Source organism: Pelophylax lessonae, assembly GCF_965119305.1.
Source record: "Pelophylax lessonae genome assembly, chromosome: 2".
In the NCBI taxonomy this organism is placed as follows: Eukaryota; Metazoa; Chordata; class Amphibia; order Anura; family Ranidae; genus Pelophylax; species Pelophylax lessonae.
In genome coordinates this window covers 427,786,250-427,805,094 of record NC_138769.1, presented here as the reverse complement: position 1 = coordinate 427,805,094, position 18,845 = coordinate 427,786,250, and the positions used below count along the sequence as shown (strand labels likewise).

Genomic DNA, 18,845 nt, shown 5'->3' with positions numbered 1-18,845 from the left:
ATGCGAACCCGGCACTCGCATCAGTGTGAACCGGGTCTAAAACAAGCCATAACTGACCTTCTAGCTGCTTGTACTTTGAAGGAATTCATTCTCACAATTCACAAGAAATATGTTAAGGTGGGTTTCAGTTTGTTTTACCCGATTCTCACCACCCTCACACATTCACTATATTACCAAAAGTATTGGATCGCCTGCCTTTACACACACACACATCAACTTTAATGGCATCCCAGTCTTAGCCTTAGGGTTCAATATTGAGTTGGCCCACCCTTTACATCTATAACAGCTTCAACTCTTCTGGGAAGGCCGTCCACATGGTTTAGGAGTGTGTCTATGGGAATGTTTTACCATTCTTCCAGAAGTGCATTTGTGAGATCAGGCACTGATGTAGACGAGAAGGCCTGGATCCCAGTCTCCACACTAATTCACCCCAAAGATGTTTTATCAGGTTGTGGTCAGGACTCTTTGCAGGCCAGTCAAGTGCCTCCACCCCAAACTCGCTCATCCATGTCTTTATGGACCTTGTTTGTGCACTGGTTCACAGTCATGTCGGAACAGGAAGGGGCCATCCCCGAACTGTTCCCACAAAGTTGGGAGCATGCAATTGTCGAAAATGCCTTGTAAGAGTTCCCCTCGCATGAACTAAGGGGCCAAGCCCAACCCCAGAAAAACCCCACAGCATAATACCCCCCATAATACCCCCACCCCCCCAAATGATTTGAACCAGTGCACAAAGCAAGGTCCATAAAGACATGGATGAGCGAGTTTGGGGTGAAGGAACTTGATTGGCCTGCACAGAGTCCTGACCTTAACCCCATAGGAACTGAGAAAGTTTTGCTATGTACATCCTTAGATCTGAGTCTCTAGTACAATACATTATTTGGTATGGAATGCAAATTGCTGTGGGCTACAGACAGAAGGAATTTAGAGCATGACATTTAGACGTTTAGATTTATTAGATTGAGATGAAAAAGGAAGCCCATGATACCCTATTACTGCAACGGGTCAGATATTGTAGCTTTTGTAAATTCAAAGAATATCATCTCAAAAAAAAAAACAAAATGAACTTAACAATATTAGAAGTTGCAATAATGAAATGATAAGGATAATACCATAAATGCTTAATCTACTTTTCAAAGGAAAACTGCTTGTATTATCCATTCCAGAGATCATGACCCAGACAGAGGCTCTGTGTTAGGTAGATAATAGCAGCATGCTGCAGCATGCTTTATTATCACTAGAATCCTACCAGGTGTCACTAAGCACTGATTGGTTCTGGGTTATAATGTAGAATGCGCAATATGAATGCTGCAAATGCTGGAACTATTCCATGTTCTCCTACAACCATTAATGTAGGCAAGACCATCCCTATATATCCCCTGGTGAATAATAAATCCCAGTTCCAGACAAAATGTAACATCTCTAACATTTTTTGCATGTTTTGTGGAGTGGGAAGTTGGTAGAATTTCTGTGAAACTTCTATGGCTGTTTGCGTACCCAGTAGGGTCTAGTGTCATCAGGCAAGAATGGAAGGAAAATATCCCCAGTGGAGACACAAAGAGGTGTGGAAACCTGGATTCTATCCATTCTCCACATTATCCAAAACTATAAGAGAATGTTTGGCTAAATTTGGGTTTTAAGGGGATTTCTACTTTACTTATAGAATAGATTTATCCCATCTCAACCTTACTTTCTAATAGTTAAATGCTAAATGTTCAATTCCCTGTAGGATTTAGGTTTTCATGTTTGACACATTTAACCACTTCTGGACCGGAAGATTTCCCCCCTTAATGACCAGGCCATTTTTTGCGATTCGGCACTGTGTTACTTTAACGGACAATTGCACGGTCGTGCGACGCTGTATCCAAATAAAATTGATGTTCCTTTTTTTCCCACAAATAGAGCTTTCTTTTGGTGGTATTTGATCACCTGTGTGATTTTTATTTTTTTGCGCTATAAACAAAAAATGAGCTTTTTAATTCTTAAAAAAAAAACAATATTTTTCACATTCTGCTATATAAGATTCCCAATAAAAAAAAAAAGTAAAAATCAATTTTTTTTCATAATTTTAGGCTAATTTATATAATGCTGCTTTGGTAAACAAAAAAACCCAATAAGGGAATTTCGATTGGTTTATGCAAAAGTTATCACGTCTACAAACTAGGGGAAAGATTTATGTCATTTTTATTTATTTATTTACTTTTTTTTACTAGTAATGGCGGCGATCTGCGATTTTTAGCGGGACTGTGACAGCGGACAGACCGGACCCCTAGCTGACATTTTTGACACTTTTGGGGGGACCAGTGATATTACTACAGTATTACTGTAATAATTACACTGGCAGGGAAGGGGTTAACCCAGGGGCGATCAAAGGGTTAAGTGTGAGCCTAGGGGGTGTTTTCTAACCGTGAGGGGGAAGGGCTTGTGGAATCAACGCCAGGCGCTCTGTGTTCATTCCAGAAAGAACAACCATCATTCTCTCTCCATAGGGAGTGGTTGCGGGTGCCCGCCAGCAATCGCGGCTACCAGCCCCGTGGATCGGCTTTCCCACTGCCTAATGGGGGCATGAGCGCACAGCCAGGAGTGCTCCCACAAACCGATGTATAGGTACGTCGGTTCGCACAGACGAGCCAGCCTGCCATAGTATATCTGCAGCGGGCGGTCAAGAAGTGGTTAAATGACCCTCATTTGTTAGGGGTTTTGCTTAACTTTTAGTGATATCAGTAAAAAGGAAAAATAGAGAGGGTGAGCCTAGGTTTACAATACTGCATGTAATTCACACAGAAATTGCAGCACATTCCAGTGCGAATTACATGCGGTGTCTCTGGGGTACGATTTGAGCCATGGATTTGTATAGTACAAATCGCACCGCATTCGTAGCAAACTGGTGCAGTACCCTTTTTTTGTCCGCACCAGAATCAGGTCACATGTGATCTGATTCTGCAAATCTCGCTGCTTTTTAGCAAACCGTTTGGGGTGGGTGGGGGGGGGGGTGTAGTCGTTAACTTAACATATACTCTGCAATCAGTTCACATGGATGGGCTGTGATTTAGATGTGGTGCCAAATCTGGGGTGAATTTGCTGTGAATTTGCACCGCATCTAGCGTGAACCCAGACTGAATTTCCTATGGGCATACAGACAGCAACAAAAACCAGCCTGGTGTTCTCATCTCTCTTGAGTTTTAAATACTCACTGGGCAGCCCTAACATGTCCATGTATTATGTTCAAACAGGGTGAGCTTAACAATAAAGAAATGAAAGAAAACAATACTGTATTTACAAAGTGTCTGTATGTAAGGTAAAGAACAGCCAAATTTTGAAATGTTTATCTGCAAGTGTTTCCCAAGCCAGATCTCTATATACGCCGCTTATATTTATATTAGAATTTGAAGACCTCACTTGACCTATTTCTGCCATCAGAAAAAAATGTAGCTAAGTAAAACACTACCAGTGTCTACACAAATGTGCGCGTTACCATTGTAAGCAACCTGGCACAACACACCTCTTCTCTTCCGGCTGCTGGCATAAACAGATGTTTGCTTCCACTGAAAGCTTTCTTTTTTATTTTTTAAAGCCCAACTCCAGGAAAAATAAAGTTTTCCCCTGCTGTGGGGCTGTGCCCACACTACACAAGTCAACAGCTCATTTTTGTTTAGGGGATTGGAGAAAGCTTATACTCACCTGATTCTCAGATCCACCTACAAACGGTGCTCCCCCCACGATCCAGCAGTGGACTTTTCCTGACGTCCTCACATCCAGAGCAGGTCTCTGGGCATGATGATGACCAGTGCTTTAAGTGGGCCGGTACGCACCGATACTCAGTACCGCCACTTCCGAAAAAAGCTCTTGAGAGTACCGCCACCTCTCCCTGCGCCCAGAACGTGATTTTTGCGTATGCAGCGCAGGGCCGATCCACTGTTGAAAAGGGGGGGCGCTGCTCTGCAGACAGAAGTAAATCCCAATTCCCACATCGATGCCAGCCGCACCGCTGACCACTCTGCCTCTGCTGTGTCTGTGCTTCCTTCCTGTATCAATGGTTGCTAGATCGCCTACCACTTGGCGTCTAGCAACCAATGCCGTCATACGCCCGGCCCGCCGCCCCAGCATTCACAGCGGAGGAGGAACTTATTCCTCCGCGCCTAAACAGCGTTGGGGCTGGCTCCAGTGCTCCATCCCCCACCCCCTCCAGCAGTGTCCTGCGAGGTTTAGAAGAACAACAGGTATCCTGCCGACTGCCGAGAGAAAGTAAAGCCTGGCTGCTTGTCACCCCACAGTGCCCTGGCTGCCTGCCAAAACAGCACCTGCCTAGCCTGCCAGTGCCACCACAGTGCCTTGCCATCCTTCCTGCCACCACAGCGCCCTGGCCCCTGCCACCCGCACAGCACAGCACAGCACATTAGGTGAGTAGCAGCAGAGAGCACATTATAGGTGAGTGAGTCTAAGGTAGCCATGATATATGATATGTATAGGTAGCAGCAAGCTAGGCATCCATACATTTTTTTTTTTTGCTGCTACCTATTACCAAATACATATGGCTACCTTAGACTCACCTAGAAGCACACAATGTGCTGTGCAGCTGTGGCAGGCAGGCAGGCAGGGCACTGTGTTGTCACTGAGGGCGGCTGAGCTTGAACTTGAGGCCGAGGCACCACTTTCTCTCTTTAGGAGAAACCGATGCGATTTTTGGATTATGCGCTATAAACCAATAAAGGAGCGTCAATTTTGAAGAAAAAAAATAGTATCTCACTTTCTGCTTTATAATATTACACCAAGAGCGATACACAGATTAATTAAAAGTAGGGGGGCCTATCTGTGTATCGCTCTTGGTAATATTATATAGCAGAAAATGAGAAATACTACTTTTTTTTTTTCAAAATTGACGCTCCTCCTGGACTAAAGCAGGCCACATGCCCTCATTGTGACGTTACAAGGGGACGGGGCACCAGGTGATTTTGCCAGCTGGCCCCGCCCTTACCTATGTAAGAACTATCAAAGCACGAAGGAGGCATTGAGCAGGCTGCTGTCCTAGAAGGCAGAGTGTATTTTTTTATTTTTATTTTATGGGTCGGCGGTGTGTGGGGGGGGGGGGTGTGATTTATATCAAGGGACACTGTTTTTTTTTATTATTTTTAATAAAGGATTTGTCAAAAACTTGTCTGTTTTTTTTTTTTCATGGGGACAAGGTGCTCTGGGGTGGGGGGGGGGCAGAGACCCTCTTTCCCCAAAGCACCCCCCCTATGTTGAAGGCATGTGGCTTGGTAAGGTTCCGGAAAGGGGGGAGGCGCTCACTCGTCCCCCCTCCTTTCCTGATCTGCAATGATGTATGCTCGAATAAGGGTCTGGTATGGATTTTGGGGGGACCTCGCTCCATTTAATTTTGGGTGTGGGTTTGGCGCCATTTTTTTTAAAACCGGCACTTTTTTTTATTCAGCTGTCAGCGGGGAAGCCCATTGACAGCTGATGTCTCATCAGTTGTTAAGGATGCTGCAGCTGGCTTCCTGGCCCCGCTCCTTAACAACCAGCTTACACTGAGCCCTGATTGGGCAAAGCTTTGCCCAATTAGGGCACAGAATGCACTGAGCAGTGCATTGCAGGGTGTTTGGCGGCTTTAAAAAAACACCCTGCAGAATCGGGTGTCCGGCGAACGGTCAAATAGGCAAATGTTCGGCCAAAACTCATGCTCGGCCCAAACTGTTCGCCCAACACTAGTGATCAGTTTAGAATAAGGAAGAAAGATGACTGGCAGGATCAACCAGGTACTTCAGATGGAAGAAGTTCATCAAAAAAGCTGCTTTTACAGGCCATTCAACTTTTTTCTTTCTCTGTCTGCAAACTCCTCCTGTGTTAGCCTATGTGTCTATGCACACTATAGGCATTTTCAGGACTTTAGTGGTATGGGAGTTTAGAGGCAGAAAAAAGTAATCACCTGTGCATTCAGGAGAGAAGCTTTTGAGCAAAAAAAACTCTGAAAAACTCATAACGCGCACTAACGCCGGCGCATTCCTGCCAGGATTCTAAGCAGTAGAATATATTACCGTCAGATGTGGAAACTCACAATAACGCACATTAACACCCATTCAAAATGTGGCTTTTTACTGCGTTTTTGCTGCTGCTAAACTTCTGTAGAAGACAAAAGCATCAAGAGCATACAGTGTGCATGAGGCCTTATTCTTATTTACTTGGGAGGCAAATGAAATGTCCATATGTTTCTTTTTATTTCATTACCATTTTAGTCATAAATGCAATAAACTTAACACTGCGATTCATGAATCAGATTATAGCGGTGGTTTATCTTTCTATAGTACACTATAAATGGCATGCATTTAGCTAAGCCATTGATCTCCCTGCTGTGGAATACATTATGAAAGGATACATTTCTGACTGACTTTTCAGCATTGGAAACAGTCCTTATTTATGGCTTATATGTTCATTAAAGACATGAAATGTAAGAGTTTTGGAATTCTGTGGAATGCAAAAAAAAAAAAAAAACATTTCCATTAAGTTAATGGCTGCCACATGCGCAGAAGTGTTCTGCCTATATAGCTCCTGGGGCACAGATGCAAAAATATATTTATAATAAAACTTTTTCACAACCATAGCTGTTAGTATAACAGCAATCTGCTCCCCTGTTACTAATAGGTAGGCAACCCAATGTGGGCACTTTCTGAAAAATGTACGCTTGCCGGGACGATAAGCAAATTAATGTCAACTTTTCCATATAAAATAAATAAGCTCTCCTCCCCTTGCCCCACATTTTTTCTTACACAGTCACAGAAAGTTTATGCAATGTAAATACCTTTTTTAGTTATTCATAAATTATAACTAAAGGCAAAACTTTTTTTTTTTTTTTTAGTTTTGGATAGAGTGGAGAGGAATTAGAACACCTGTCGGGTTTTTATTGCCTCCATAAGCTCTTATGAGCAGGGCCCTCTTAACCCTCTTGTATTTTATTGCATTGTAACTCTACTGTCCCCCTGTATATTGTAAAAAGCTGTGCAAACTGTTGGCGCTATATAAATCCTGTATAATAATAATAATCCAGCACCAGACCCCTATGTTTCCCATTTGCCGGGAGTGCATGGCCCATAGTCGACAACCATTTGATAAAAACACCAGCACTCAACTGTTTTTTTATTGCCGTCTGTGCCATCTGTCACTTCTTGTTTTGGCTATGGAACAGAAAGTGAGAGGAAATCTCTCCAATAAAGTCCAGGTGGCAAAAAAACTGACACGGGTTATAATCATCCTTTATTCTAAAATTTAAAAAAAAAATAGTTTCGCCTTTTTGTTCTACTTTAACCACTTAAGCCCCGGAAGATTTTACCCCCTTCCTGACCAGGGGGTTTTTTGCGATTTTTTACTGCGTGACTTTAACGGACAATTGCGCGGTTGTGCGACGCTGTACCTAAACTAATTTGACGTCCTTTTTTTCCCACAAACAGAGCTTTCTTTTGGTGGTATTTGATCACCTGTGCGATTTTTTGATCATGCGCTATAAACAAAAAAAGAGCGTCAATTTTGCAAAAATAACAATATTTTTCACATTTTTTTATATGAAACTCCCCAAAAAAAATGTAAAAATCAACATTTTTTAACATTTTCAGCCAATTTGTTTTATGCTACATATGTTTGGTAAAAAAAAATCGCAAAAAGCGTATTTTGATTGGTTTGCGCAAAAGTTATCGCGTTTACTAACAAAGGGAAAGATTTTTGTCATTTTTGGTGTTTTTTTTTAACAAGTAATGGCGAGGATCTGCGATTTTTTTTGCAGGACTGCGACATTGCGGCGGACAGATCGGACCCTTGACTGACATTTTTGAAACTTTTGGGGTTACCAGTGACATTACTACAGTAATCAGTGCTATACATATGCACTGTTACTGTAATGTAAAAATGACACTGGCAGGGAAGGGGTTAACTGTATTGGAGAGGGAGGGGTTAAGTGTGTCCTAGGGGTCCGCCGGTCACACGCACTGACTTGTTAGGAAATGAGCCGGGGCAGGTGCGCGCCTTAGCGGACGCGCGCTCGCCCGCTATTGGCTCACAAGCCAGTGACAGGCTAGTGACGTACCGGTACGTCACTTTGCCTGGCCGGGGCTGACCGCGGCAGTATATGTACTTGCGGCGGTCGGCAAGTGGTTAAAGCAGTATTAAACCCAAAATCAAAAATGTAATATATTGCAGCTTACAAACCTTTAGATGTGGTGGCTGCATTTGTTTTCTTTTTTAGGCTGACTAGCAGATTTAGAAACACTAAACTAAATATAGGCAATCTTCAGCAAACACTTTTTATCAAGTACACAGGACTGTCTTTAACACAGGGCAAAAGGGCCATTGCCCCGGGCCCATTCATTGTTGTGGGGCCCAAAGCAGCTTCCCCTTGAGCCCTCGCTTCCAGCAAATAGTTGATTAGTGAATTTAGGAGGGCTCAATAAAATGTTTGCCCTGGGCCTAATCAGTAGTAAAGATGTCCCTGCAGGTACAGCAAAGTTTTTGTTTCTTTTTGGGTTAAAGGTTTTACATAAATAAATAAAAGCTGAGTATTGAAAGCCCCCCTGTCACTCGTAACTGCTACATCTGCGGGACAGCTGTTCTTTTAAAAATTAACAGACCTTAATCACTAGGTGGAAATAAAAGAAAGAAAGCCTAAATAGGAAAACAAATGCAGCCATCATATCTAAGAAGTAGTAAGCTGCAATATAGTAAATACCCCTTTAATAGTGTTTCTTCACCTAAGTGAGGGTGACATTGGTATTGGCTACCTACAGCCTCCTGGGAAAACCATGTCACACACCCCAGGAGGCAGTGTTTCAATGTGACTAAGTCATCAGGCTGTTTCAATATTACACAGAGCTAGATCTTCATCTGCACATGTGCAACGTTTAGTGGTGCCAGCGCAAAAAAACTGAAAGAGACATCTGGAGAATTCTAGCTGTGAAGAGCACAATGTTGGTTTCAAAGTGCTTGCCAGTATGAAGGAGTAGTAATTCCTGGGCAGACCTGTGCATGCAAACCACCCTTGGTATGGCCCACATGTGATGATGAGCCACTGTGATCCAAAAACCTGTAATTCATAGAATGAAGGGGTAGGCCAGTCTGGAGTCTGGATGCCCTCCAGTTGGGAAATGAGATGGGCTGTATCTGACTATGCAAGACTGAAGGTACAACTGGAGTTTAGCTTTACCATACTTGGAGCTTTTTTTCAGATAATAATAGGTACAGGAACTCAGCCCTCTCTCCCTTCCCCACTGTCCCACTGTCCCCCAAGAATACAACCCCACCACCAAGGAGTGTGCTATGCAAAAAAAAGCAGAGTTGAGGAATGCACTGCATACATATCTCATATACATTTATCACAGAACCAAAAATGACCTCCTCCTAAATTCTCTCCAAAAGTCAGTGATGACCCCTCCTGTACATAAGCACACTGCGTCTGGGCAACTGTTCCTCTCTTGTCTGGCCCTGAGTGCAGGGGCAGAGCGGGTTCTGTGGGTACCGCCGGGAGGGTACGCTGCCACTTGTAAATGCAGATCCCAGGCTTTTATGTTTACAAGAGGCAGATAGCAGTGAGCACAGGGCCAGTGCTGTAACTCCTGAAAAAATCCCAGTAGAAGAAACCTTTCAATAAATGATCACAGATAAATTATAATAAAGCCCTGTTCACACACTGTAATCCATCTCAACTCAGGGTTATGGTGTGAACAAGGCACATAAAAAGCTAGTTTTGTCTATGTGCCCTTGTGTTGAGCTTGCATTGATCTATTCACATCAAGGCAGTTCAGCTGACATGGTGTTAATTAACCCCTAATTTTTTTTCAAAGCAGCCAGAGCCCTCCAATCAGTAGGGAGAATGAGCTTTACTGATTACGGAACTGTAGTTCTGACTCATCAGAGACCACTGCTTCCGCACAAAAAGCAATGGTCCTTTTCTACAGCATTTTGGCAGGAGACTTTTCTATCAGCGCTCCATCATATGAATGAGGCCTAGGACTTTATAAAATGTTTGTTTTGATGCACTTGGTATGTATTTAGCTGATGAATAATATTCAGTTGTGCTGCTCATGGGCCATTCACATTTCTGGCCATAAAAATATGCAGGTCTTAATATGTGTTATCAAATGCAATTTTTAAGCAGTTTGGGTGTGGTATAATCATGCAAAAGCAGTTTTAGGAGAGATAGAGTGCATCCGGAAAGTATTCATAGCACTTCACTTTTTCCACATTTTGTTATGTTACAGCCTTATTCGAAAATGGAATAAATTCATTATTTTCCTCAAAATTCTACAAATACCCCATAATGACATTGTGAAAGAAGTTTGTTTGAAATCTTTGCAAATTTATGAAAAAATAAAAAAAAATTAAAAATTCCATGTACATAATTATTCACAGCCGTTGCTCAATACTTTGTTGAAGCACCTTTGGCACCAATAACAGCTTCAAGTATTTTTAAATATGATGCTACAAGCTTGGCACACCTATGTTTGGGCAGTTTCTCCCATTCTTCTTTGCAGGACCTCTCAAGCTCCCTTTGGTTGGATGGAGAGCGTTGATGCACAACCATTTTTAGATCTCTTCAGAGATGTTCAATCGAGTTCAAGTCTGGGCTCTGGCTGGGTCACTCAAGGACATTCAAAGAGTTGTCCATAGCCACTCATGTGTTTTCTTGGCTGTGTGCTTAGGGTGATTGTCCTATTGGAAGAAGAAACTTTCATCAAGGATGTCTCTGTACATTGCTGCATTCATCTTTCCCTCGATCCTAACTAGTCTCCCAGTTCCTGCTGCTGAAAAACATCCCCACAGAATGATGCTGCCACCATCATGCTTCACTGTAGGGATGGCATTGGCCAGGTGATGAGTGGTGCCTGGTTTCCTCCAGACATGACGCTCGCCATTCAGGCTAAAGAGTTCAATCTTTGTTTCATCAAACCAGAGAATTTGGTTTTCCATTGTCTGAGAGTCCTTCAGGTGCTTTTTGACAAACTCCAGTCAAACTGTCATGTGCCTTTTACTGAGAAGTGGCCTCCGTTTCTACCATACAGGCCTGATTGGTGAAGTGCTGCAGAGATGGTTGTTCTTCTGGAAGGTTCTCCTCTCTCCACAGAGAAATGCTGGAGCTCTGTCAGAGTGACCATTGGATTCTTGGTCACCTCCCTCACTAAGACCCTTCTCCCCCGATCACTCAGTTTGGCCGGGCCACCCGCTCTAGGAAGAGTCCTGGTGGTTCCAGACTTCTTCCATTTATGGATAATGGAGGCCACTGTGCTCATTGAGACCTTCAATTCTGCAGAAATGCTTCTCTACCCTTCCCCTGATCTGTGCCTTGATACAATCCTGTCTCGGAGGTCTACAGACAATTCCTTGGACTTCATGGCTTGGTTTTTGCTCTGACATGCACAAGTAACTGAGGGACCTTATATAGACAGGTGTGTGTCTTTCTAAATCATGTCCAATCAACTGAATATACCACAGGTGAACTCCAATCAATTTGTAGAAACATCTCAAGGATGATCAGTGGAAACAGGATAAACCTGAGCTCAATTTTGAATGTCTTATGTACATGGGATATTTTAATTTTAATACATTCGCAAAGATTTCAAACAAACTTCTTTCAAGTTGTCATTATGGGGTATTGTTTGTAGAATTTTGAGGAAAATAATGAATTTAATCTATTTGGGAAAAAGGTTGTAACATAACAAAATGTGGAAAAATTGAAGCACTGTGAATACTTTCCGGATTCACTATATGTAGGATTGCACTTCTTACCATATGAAAATACAATTGCTTAGTAGTTATAATGACTTCAAAACTGTATAAATCAGTGACCTGGAACAAGTATGCAGATCAGGAATACTGACATACTGAGGGCAAGACACAAAGCATTTTCAGAAGGAGCTCAGTAATGGCATTCTCCATATTTCTTGCACAACAAAGTTCCTCTAACCACTTGCCGACCGCCCTATACCAGTCTTACTGCTACACAACAGCTGCACTGTGCAGGATCACATATATATACAGGATCCTGCACTTCCGTGTATCGGGCGGGAGTGCACGCCACCATTGCCGGCTCACTCCTGCTGTTATTCAACACAGCAGAATCTGATCAGCAGGTCCCATGGACCCGATGTCCGTCAGCACCCGTCAATCATTCGGTACACAGACAGAATGGTGATCTGCCTATGAAGACAGGGCTGATCCTTGTTTTATCAGTAGGGAAGGTAATGATCCTGTGTCCCTACAATGCAGGGACATGGATCTATGCCTTCCCCTAGTAAAATCACCTTCCACACTACAGAAAAACACCAGCTAGTCAAAAAGTAAACCCCATGATCGCCCCTGATGTTAACCCCTTCCCAGCCAGTGTCATTAGTACAGGGACAGTGCATATTTTTAGCACTGATCACTGTATTAGTGTCACTGGTCCCCAAAAAAGTGTCAGTTTGTCCACTGCAATATTGCAGTCCTACTATGATTTGCTGATTGCCGCCATTACTAGTAAAAAATAAATAAATACAAATTCCATAAAAATATCCCATGGTTTGTAGACGCTATAACTTTTGCGCAAACAAATCAATATACGCTTATTGGGTTTTTTTTTAACTAAAAATATGTAGCAGAATACATATTGGTCTAAATTGATGAAGAAATTTGTTTTTTTAACATTTTTTATTGGATACGTTGAATAGCAGAAATATTGTGTATAGCACAAATATTGTGGGGTTTTTTTTGGGGGGGGGGTTTTGTATTTTTTTGTTTAAAAAAAAATGCTGAGGTGATCAAATACCGCCAGAAAAAAGCTCTATTTGTGGGAAAAAAGGACAAAAATGTGATTTGAGTACAGTGTCACATGACTGTGCAATTGTCAAATAAAGTAACGCAGTGCCTTATAGCAAAAAATGTCCGGGTCAGAAAGGGGTGGTAAATCTTCAGGAGCTGAAGTGGTAAATAGGTTAGACAGCAGGTGTGTAGGGCCCCAACAGTAACATGTTATCCTATTATACTATTATTCCTGGCACATGTTCCTTAAAATCCCGAGTAGATTCCGTTGATGGATTTTCCAGATATTCAGAATACTAAATGCTTTTTTGCGTGTTCCCTGTGCAAGACTGAAGTAAGTAGAAAGACATATAGTGAACTCTAGGTTTTAGTTCACTGTCTGTGTATGATTGGTTAGCTGCAATCAGACCATCTAAGGAGACATAAAAGTCAATGGTTGTAAATATAAACCAAGTCACTGGAAAATTGCCCTGTATCCTTAGTCTTAACACGCATATTGCTGTAGCTGTTGTAAGCTCTGTTTTGTCTGGGTGTGAGCATTTCTAAACAAATGTGTGTGTGTTTTTCCAAAGACAGGCACTTGACTTCTAATTTAAACAGTGCTATACTAGGCTATTTTAGGAAAATTTGAAGAACAGTTTTACCTAAACCAAAAATCAAAAACATGAAAGTCTTGAGATACAGTACATGCTTAAAGTGATTGTAAAGTCTCGTGTTTTAAAAAAAAAAAAATAACAAACATTTTATACTTACCTCTGTGTAGTGGTTTTGCACAGGGCAGCCCAGATCCTCTTCTCGGGTTCCTCTTCACTGCTCCTAGCCCCTCCCTCCTCTCGAGTGCCCCCACAGCAAGCAGCTTGCTGTGGGGACACCCAGGCCGAACTACAGCTCCCTGTGTCCATTCAGACACAAAGCTGGAGTTCGGCCCCACCCCCTATCCCCTGATTGGCAAATTGACTTTGATTTACAGCCGCAAGTGCCAATGGCACCTCGGCTGTGTCTCAGCCAATCAGGAGGGAGAGTCCCGGACGGCCGAGCGACTCGTGAACATCGCTGGATAGAGATGGGGGCCAGGTCCTTATTTTCCCACAAATAGAGCTTTCTTTTGGTGGTATTTGATCATAATAAATTGAAAAGTAGTAAATTGATATTTTTAATTTAACATCCCCCTTCTTTAAAATATGCATTATTATTATTTGCATTTATATAGCGCCAACAAATTCTGTAGCGCTTTACAATATTCAATTACAAGCAAGCGAGTCCCAAAAAATAACTGTATTCAGTAGTGGATCTTGGCCAAAACGGTTGGGAAGCCCTGCTCTATATCATTTATAAATGAATTAAACAGAAGGACTGACAAATAAATGAATTAAACAAAATTGGTTCCAAGGCAGAGCCTTAGAGTACCCCACTTACCACTCTAGACCATTCTAAGCACACGTTATTTAACACCACCCTTTGGTTGCCCCTGTAACCAATTTTCTATTCAAGAGCAAACTCTATGGTCCATGCCTACAGACCTCAGTTTGTAGATTAAGCATGTGTGGGGTACTGTATCAGATGCTTTTGCAAAATCCAGATACACCACATCCACAGGCCTACCTTCGTCCAGATGGCAGCTCACTTCCTCGTAGAAGGTTAACAGGTTGGTTTGGCAAGAACAACCTTTCATAATAGTGAACACAGGGGTTGTGTGCTCAGCATGGGCGCCATTTATAGGACGCCTTTAATTTTTCTTAAAGTGTTACTAAACTGACAACAGTAAAATCAGTGTGTATATGTAGTAAAGTATGCTTGTTACACTCACTGTGGAACCTAAGGGGTTCATCCTCTGCATTGTGTATAAAGGCTGTGTGATCCTGCCTCTCTGATCCTCCTCTTCTTTAACTGACTCCACCCCATCTTGTGATAAAACAGAGCATTAGGAGTCAGGCTGCACATGCTCAGTTTAGTGTGAATTGATAGAGAGTTTTTATTTTTCCTTGGGAGGGTTCATGTGATCAGCACAGGGCCAATCAGCACTGTCCAGACAGAGGATCAGGGAAGAAAAAAAACTCCTCCTACAAGCTTTACTAGGAACTGATAGAAGTCACAAGACTGCTATTTACTGCTGATGAAAAGGGTATTTAGCAGTTTATATTTTCTAAAATAATTGCATTTCCATGTCCTGTGTACTGTGGGAGACCAGATATAGTGAATGCAGGTTCTGGGTTTAGTAACAATTTAAGGAATGCAAAGCATTCTCTGATTGGAGTAGGTGGTAATGGTCACTGCCCTGCATCTCCACCTTGTCCAATCAGAGATCACCCTGCATTCATTGGAAAAAAGTGCAAGTTGTCCTAAGAATGGCATTTGTGATGAGTAAGTGACCCTCAGTGGTTATTATGCAGCACGGCAGCCATGAGATGCAGAAGGCAGTGGCGATCACTGTAGTAGTGAAGACTACTACAGTGATTCTCTGCATTCCCTGGTATGACATACGCATAGTTACATTGGTCCAAGCTGGATTAGTGTACTGTAAACTATGCAATAAAATCCATACCTGGAGTTCAGATTTAATGCTCAACAAAGCTCCTTAGATGTACATTGCAGGTGCACATCTGACTACATCTCCAAAATAGTAAATACATGAGCTGTCTGATTGAAGGCTTGTTCATTAACATCAGGTTCAAATATATATTCCTCAGTTCCTCAAAATTTAGGGAAATTCAACTTCAACAAAAGTAAATAAAATCACAGCACCTCTGAAAAAAAAAGTTCCTCAAAATTTAGGGAAATTCAACTTCAACAAAAGTAAATAAAATCACAGCACCTCTGAAAAAAAAAAGCTTTAATTTTAATAGCAAATACAACACATTCTTATACGTTAAATAAAACTTTTGTTGCTTATTGTTGCAAAAAAACCCCTCTTATTTAAAGAGAAGCTGTTAAAAATAAGGACAGAGAGCACTAACCTTTCACAATCACATATGTACAGTCCATTCGATGCATTTCATCCATTTTTGTGTTATTGGCACCAGGGTTTTATTAGGGGAAATACCCGTCTAGTCTTCTATGCCTGTGGAATATTTATTTATTTATTTATTTATTTACTTAATTAATTATTTAATATCTCTGTTTGTATTCATGTATGCAGTATGTAAAAATGTGAAAATTCATTTAACCTTGGTATACTTAGCTCTACAGGTTAAAGAGAAGGTGAGAGAAGAGACTGCTTATAGTCCAGATGCAGTAGACCTAAAGGTTCTACCACAAAAATATGAAGGTAAATTAATGATTCAAATGCACATTTTGCACATGATGGTAGCAAAAAATTAGCACAATAAATGGCTTTCTGAATGCTCCCTAGACTAGCTTTAAATTTGTGATGGGTTTAAAAAAAATGTTCAAAGACTTTTAAGTAGAGCTCCCTTTTACATTATCCTTTCACACAACTTAAAAAGGGGTTCCGCCCCCCAGGAAAAAAATACTGTAGCTGCTGACTTTTAAAGTGTTTGTTACCCAAAAAAAAAAAAAAAGATCCTTTTCCTTTAAAGTATTTTGCTTGTGTTGTGTGATTTGGCCCACCGTATCACCTAAAAAACCTGGCTGATCCCGCCTGGTTCTGCCCTCCCTTCTGTAAACTGACCACGGCTTATCATGGCTACTAAGCCCTGACACCGTGGTCAGTTTACGTGCCTCTATCATCCACAGCTCTCCTGTCCTCCTCTGTCCTCTCCCTATCTGTCTGTCTGCTCTGTGTCAGTGCCCGCCCCCTCCGCTCCTGCTGAAATTACTTTTAATATCATATATAATCCTGTGTGTTTTCTAATGACAGGTGCTCCTGTCTCTGTGTTTATTAAAAAAATGCCGGCCATACCTGATTTCAGAGCGCCACTCGGCGCTCATGTGACTGGCCAGCTCTCTCCTCCTCTCATCCCACATGACGTCAGCAGGGGAATCTCAGCCCTGCCCACTGCAGCTGTCAGACAGGAAGAGAAGAGAGCCAGCTGATCACGTGAGCACCAAGAAATCAGGTATAGCCGGCTTTTTTTTTTTATAAACACAGAGACAGGAGCACCTGTCCTTAACCTCCCTGGCGGTATGATTATGTCTGGAAGTTTATACCAAAAGCGGTACAATTATTTTCATGGAAATTTGGTGTTATGTATTATAGGCCTACAATTCTTAGTAATTACTGACTTAAACCTGACCAAAACAAGACTCTAGTAGACATCTGTAAGATTCTGGTACCTTCGGTACCCTTATAGGTCATTTCCTTCTTCATATTGCGTCCCACCTTTTCAGCTAGGTGGAACGCATATACCTTTAAGCCGCATGACGTCATCACTAAGCGCCGCTCTGAGCGGCTATTTCAATCGCCGGCTTCTCTCTCACAAATTGTTCGTTCAAACCGCATGGTATACAGCCTTGTCTTACGCTGCCGGAGCCTCCAGCTATTGCCATACCTGGATAGACCGGAACCTCGCTATTGATCCCGTATCTCGCTACCCGATCATTCACTCATTACCGGACCCTTCAGCTTACTAATCTAACTAGTGATAAGTACCCCACAGGGGATTCCTTCCTATCAAACTTACACTATCTACTTCTGCATACTAAGGACTGTTACTATCTATGCATTACTATTTCTATCATCTGCACTGTTACATAGATTGCTAGCTCTTGAGTCTACTACCATCTATATCCTTGCACTAAGTTAGCCTCTCTTGTACACTCCATCTGCTGTCCCCTACCACCTGTTATTGCACATGATTGCTAACCTATCTACCATCATCTACTACTCTCCTGAACATTACTATTGAGTACTCATCATTGCTATCACAACTCACGCCTGTCCTTTCAGCACATCACCTCTATACTATCATATACAACCTATCACTCCAGGAACATCTTATTGAGTGTTTGTATATTGTATGCTGAAGCAGGCTGGCCACAATGATGAGTCTGGAGAGTTGGACATGGTGATTCAACACATCTCTGCACGACTACTGAGTGGAGATTCTGCAGCTGCAAATCCAACTCTCTAAACAAACGCTAGAGCGTTACAGATTGAACGAACCTTTAAAAAATGGATTCAGCAGAATTAGCCACTCAAGTGATACAATTAACACAAAAGGTAGATTTATCCGTGCTCTTACTGAAGTAAAAAATGAAAATCAGACTTTAAGACAGCAGATAGCCCGTGTTTCACAACTCACTGCTGCTCAACCTCGTGAGCCTAAAATAAACCCTCCTCTAGTGTTTTCAGGTGATCGGAAAAATTTTTGTGAATTTAAAAACGCATGTCAATTGCTTTTTAATTTAAAACCTCGTACTTATACTACAGACCAAATTAAAGTCTGTACTACTATTTCATATTTATCGGGTGATCCACGGGCTTGGGCAGACTCTCTCTTTGAGAAAGAGGACCCTCTTCTCAACTCCTATCCTTTGTTCATAGCGGAACTCGCTAGCTTATATGAAGACCCCAATAGGCAGAGTACTGCTGATAGCCAATTGAGGGCTTTAAAACAAGGAAGGAGACCTGTTGAAGACTTCATAGCAGAGTTCAAAAGATGGACCCTTGATTCTGGGTGGAATGATGCATCTCTGCGAACTCAGTTCAGACTAGGGTTATCAGAAGCCGTTAAAGACGAGCTCGCCCGAGCGGATTTACCTGGCACTTTGGATGCCTTAATACAGCTCAGCATCAATATTGACAGGCGACTGCGAGAAAGAAAGGCTGAGAAGATGGGAATGCCATTGTCCAGTCCTTCTCGGGTTTCGCCCGTTGACCCTACTCCTATGGAGGTAGGAACGATACGCCCACCTTTATCAACTACTGAACGAGCCAGGAGAAGATCCGAAAACCTCTGCATGTACTGCGCCTCCTCGGATCATTTGATAAGAGTCTGTCCCCTTGTCCGCAAAAAAGACGGTGAGTGTTCACATGTCTTGCTGGGGGGTTTAACGACTTCCTTTTCTAATCCCTATCTCTTTATTCATTTGACACTACAGAGGGACCAAATTAGGATCACCACCAAGGCTATGATCGACACAGGATCTTGTGGGAACTACATCGATACTCG

At 42.2% G+C, this 18,845-nt stretch overlaps 1 protein-coding gene across 1 annotated transcript in view; it reads left to right on the top strand.

The window, feature by feature from the left end:
- The window catches only part of EGFL6 (EGF like domain multiple 6), a 130,400-nt gene that overhangs the window by 90,629 nt on the left and 20,926 nt on the right, over positions 1 to 18,845 (top strand). The window contains exon 9 of the mRNA XM_082244727.1: positions 15,953 to 16,039. Coding sequence (XP_082100853.1) covers positions 15,953 to 16,039 — 87 coding nt within the window. The remainder of the gene's footprint in view (positions 1 to 15,952; positions 16,040 to 18,845) is intronic.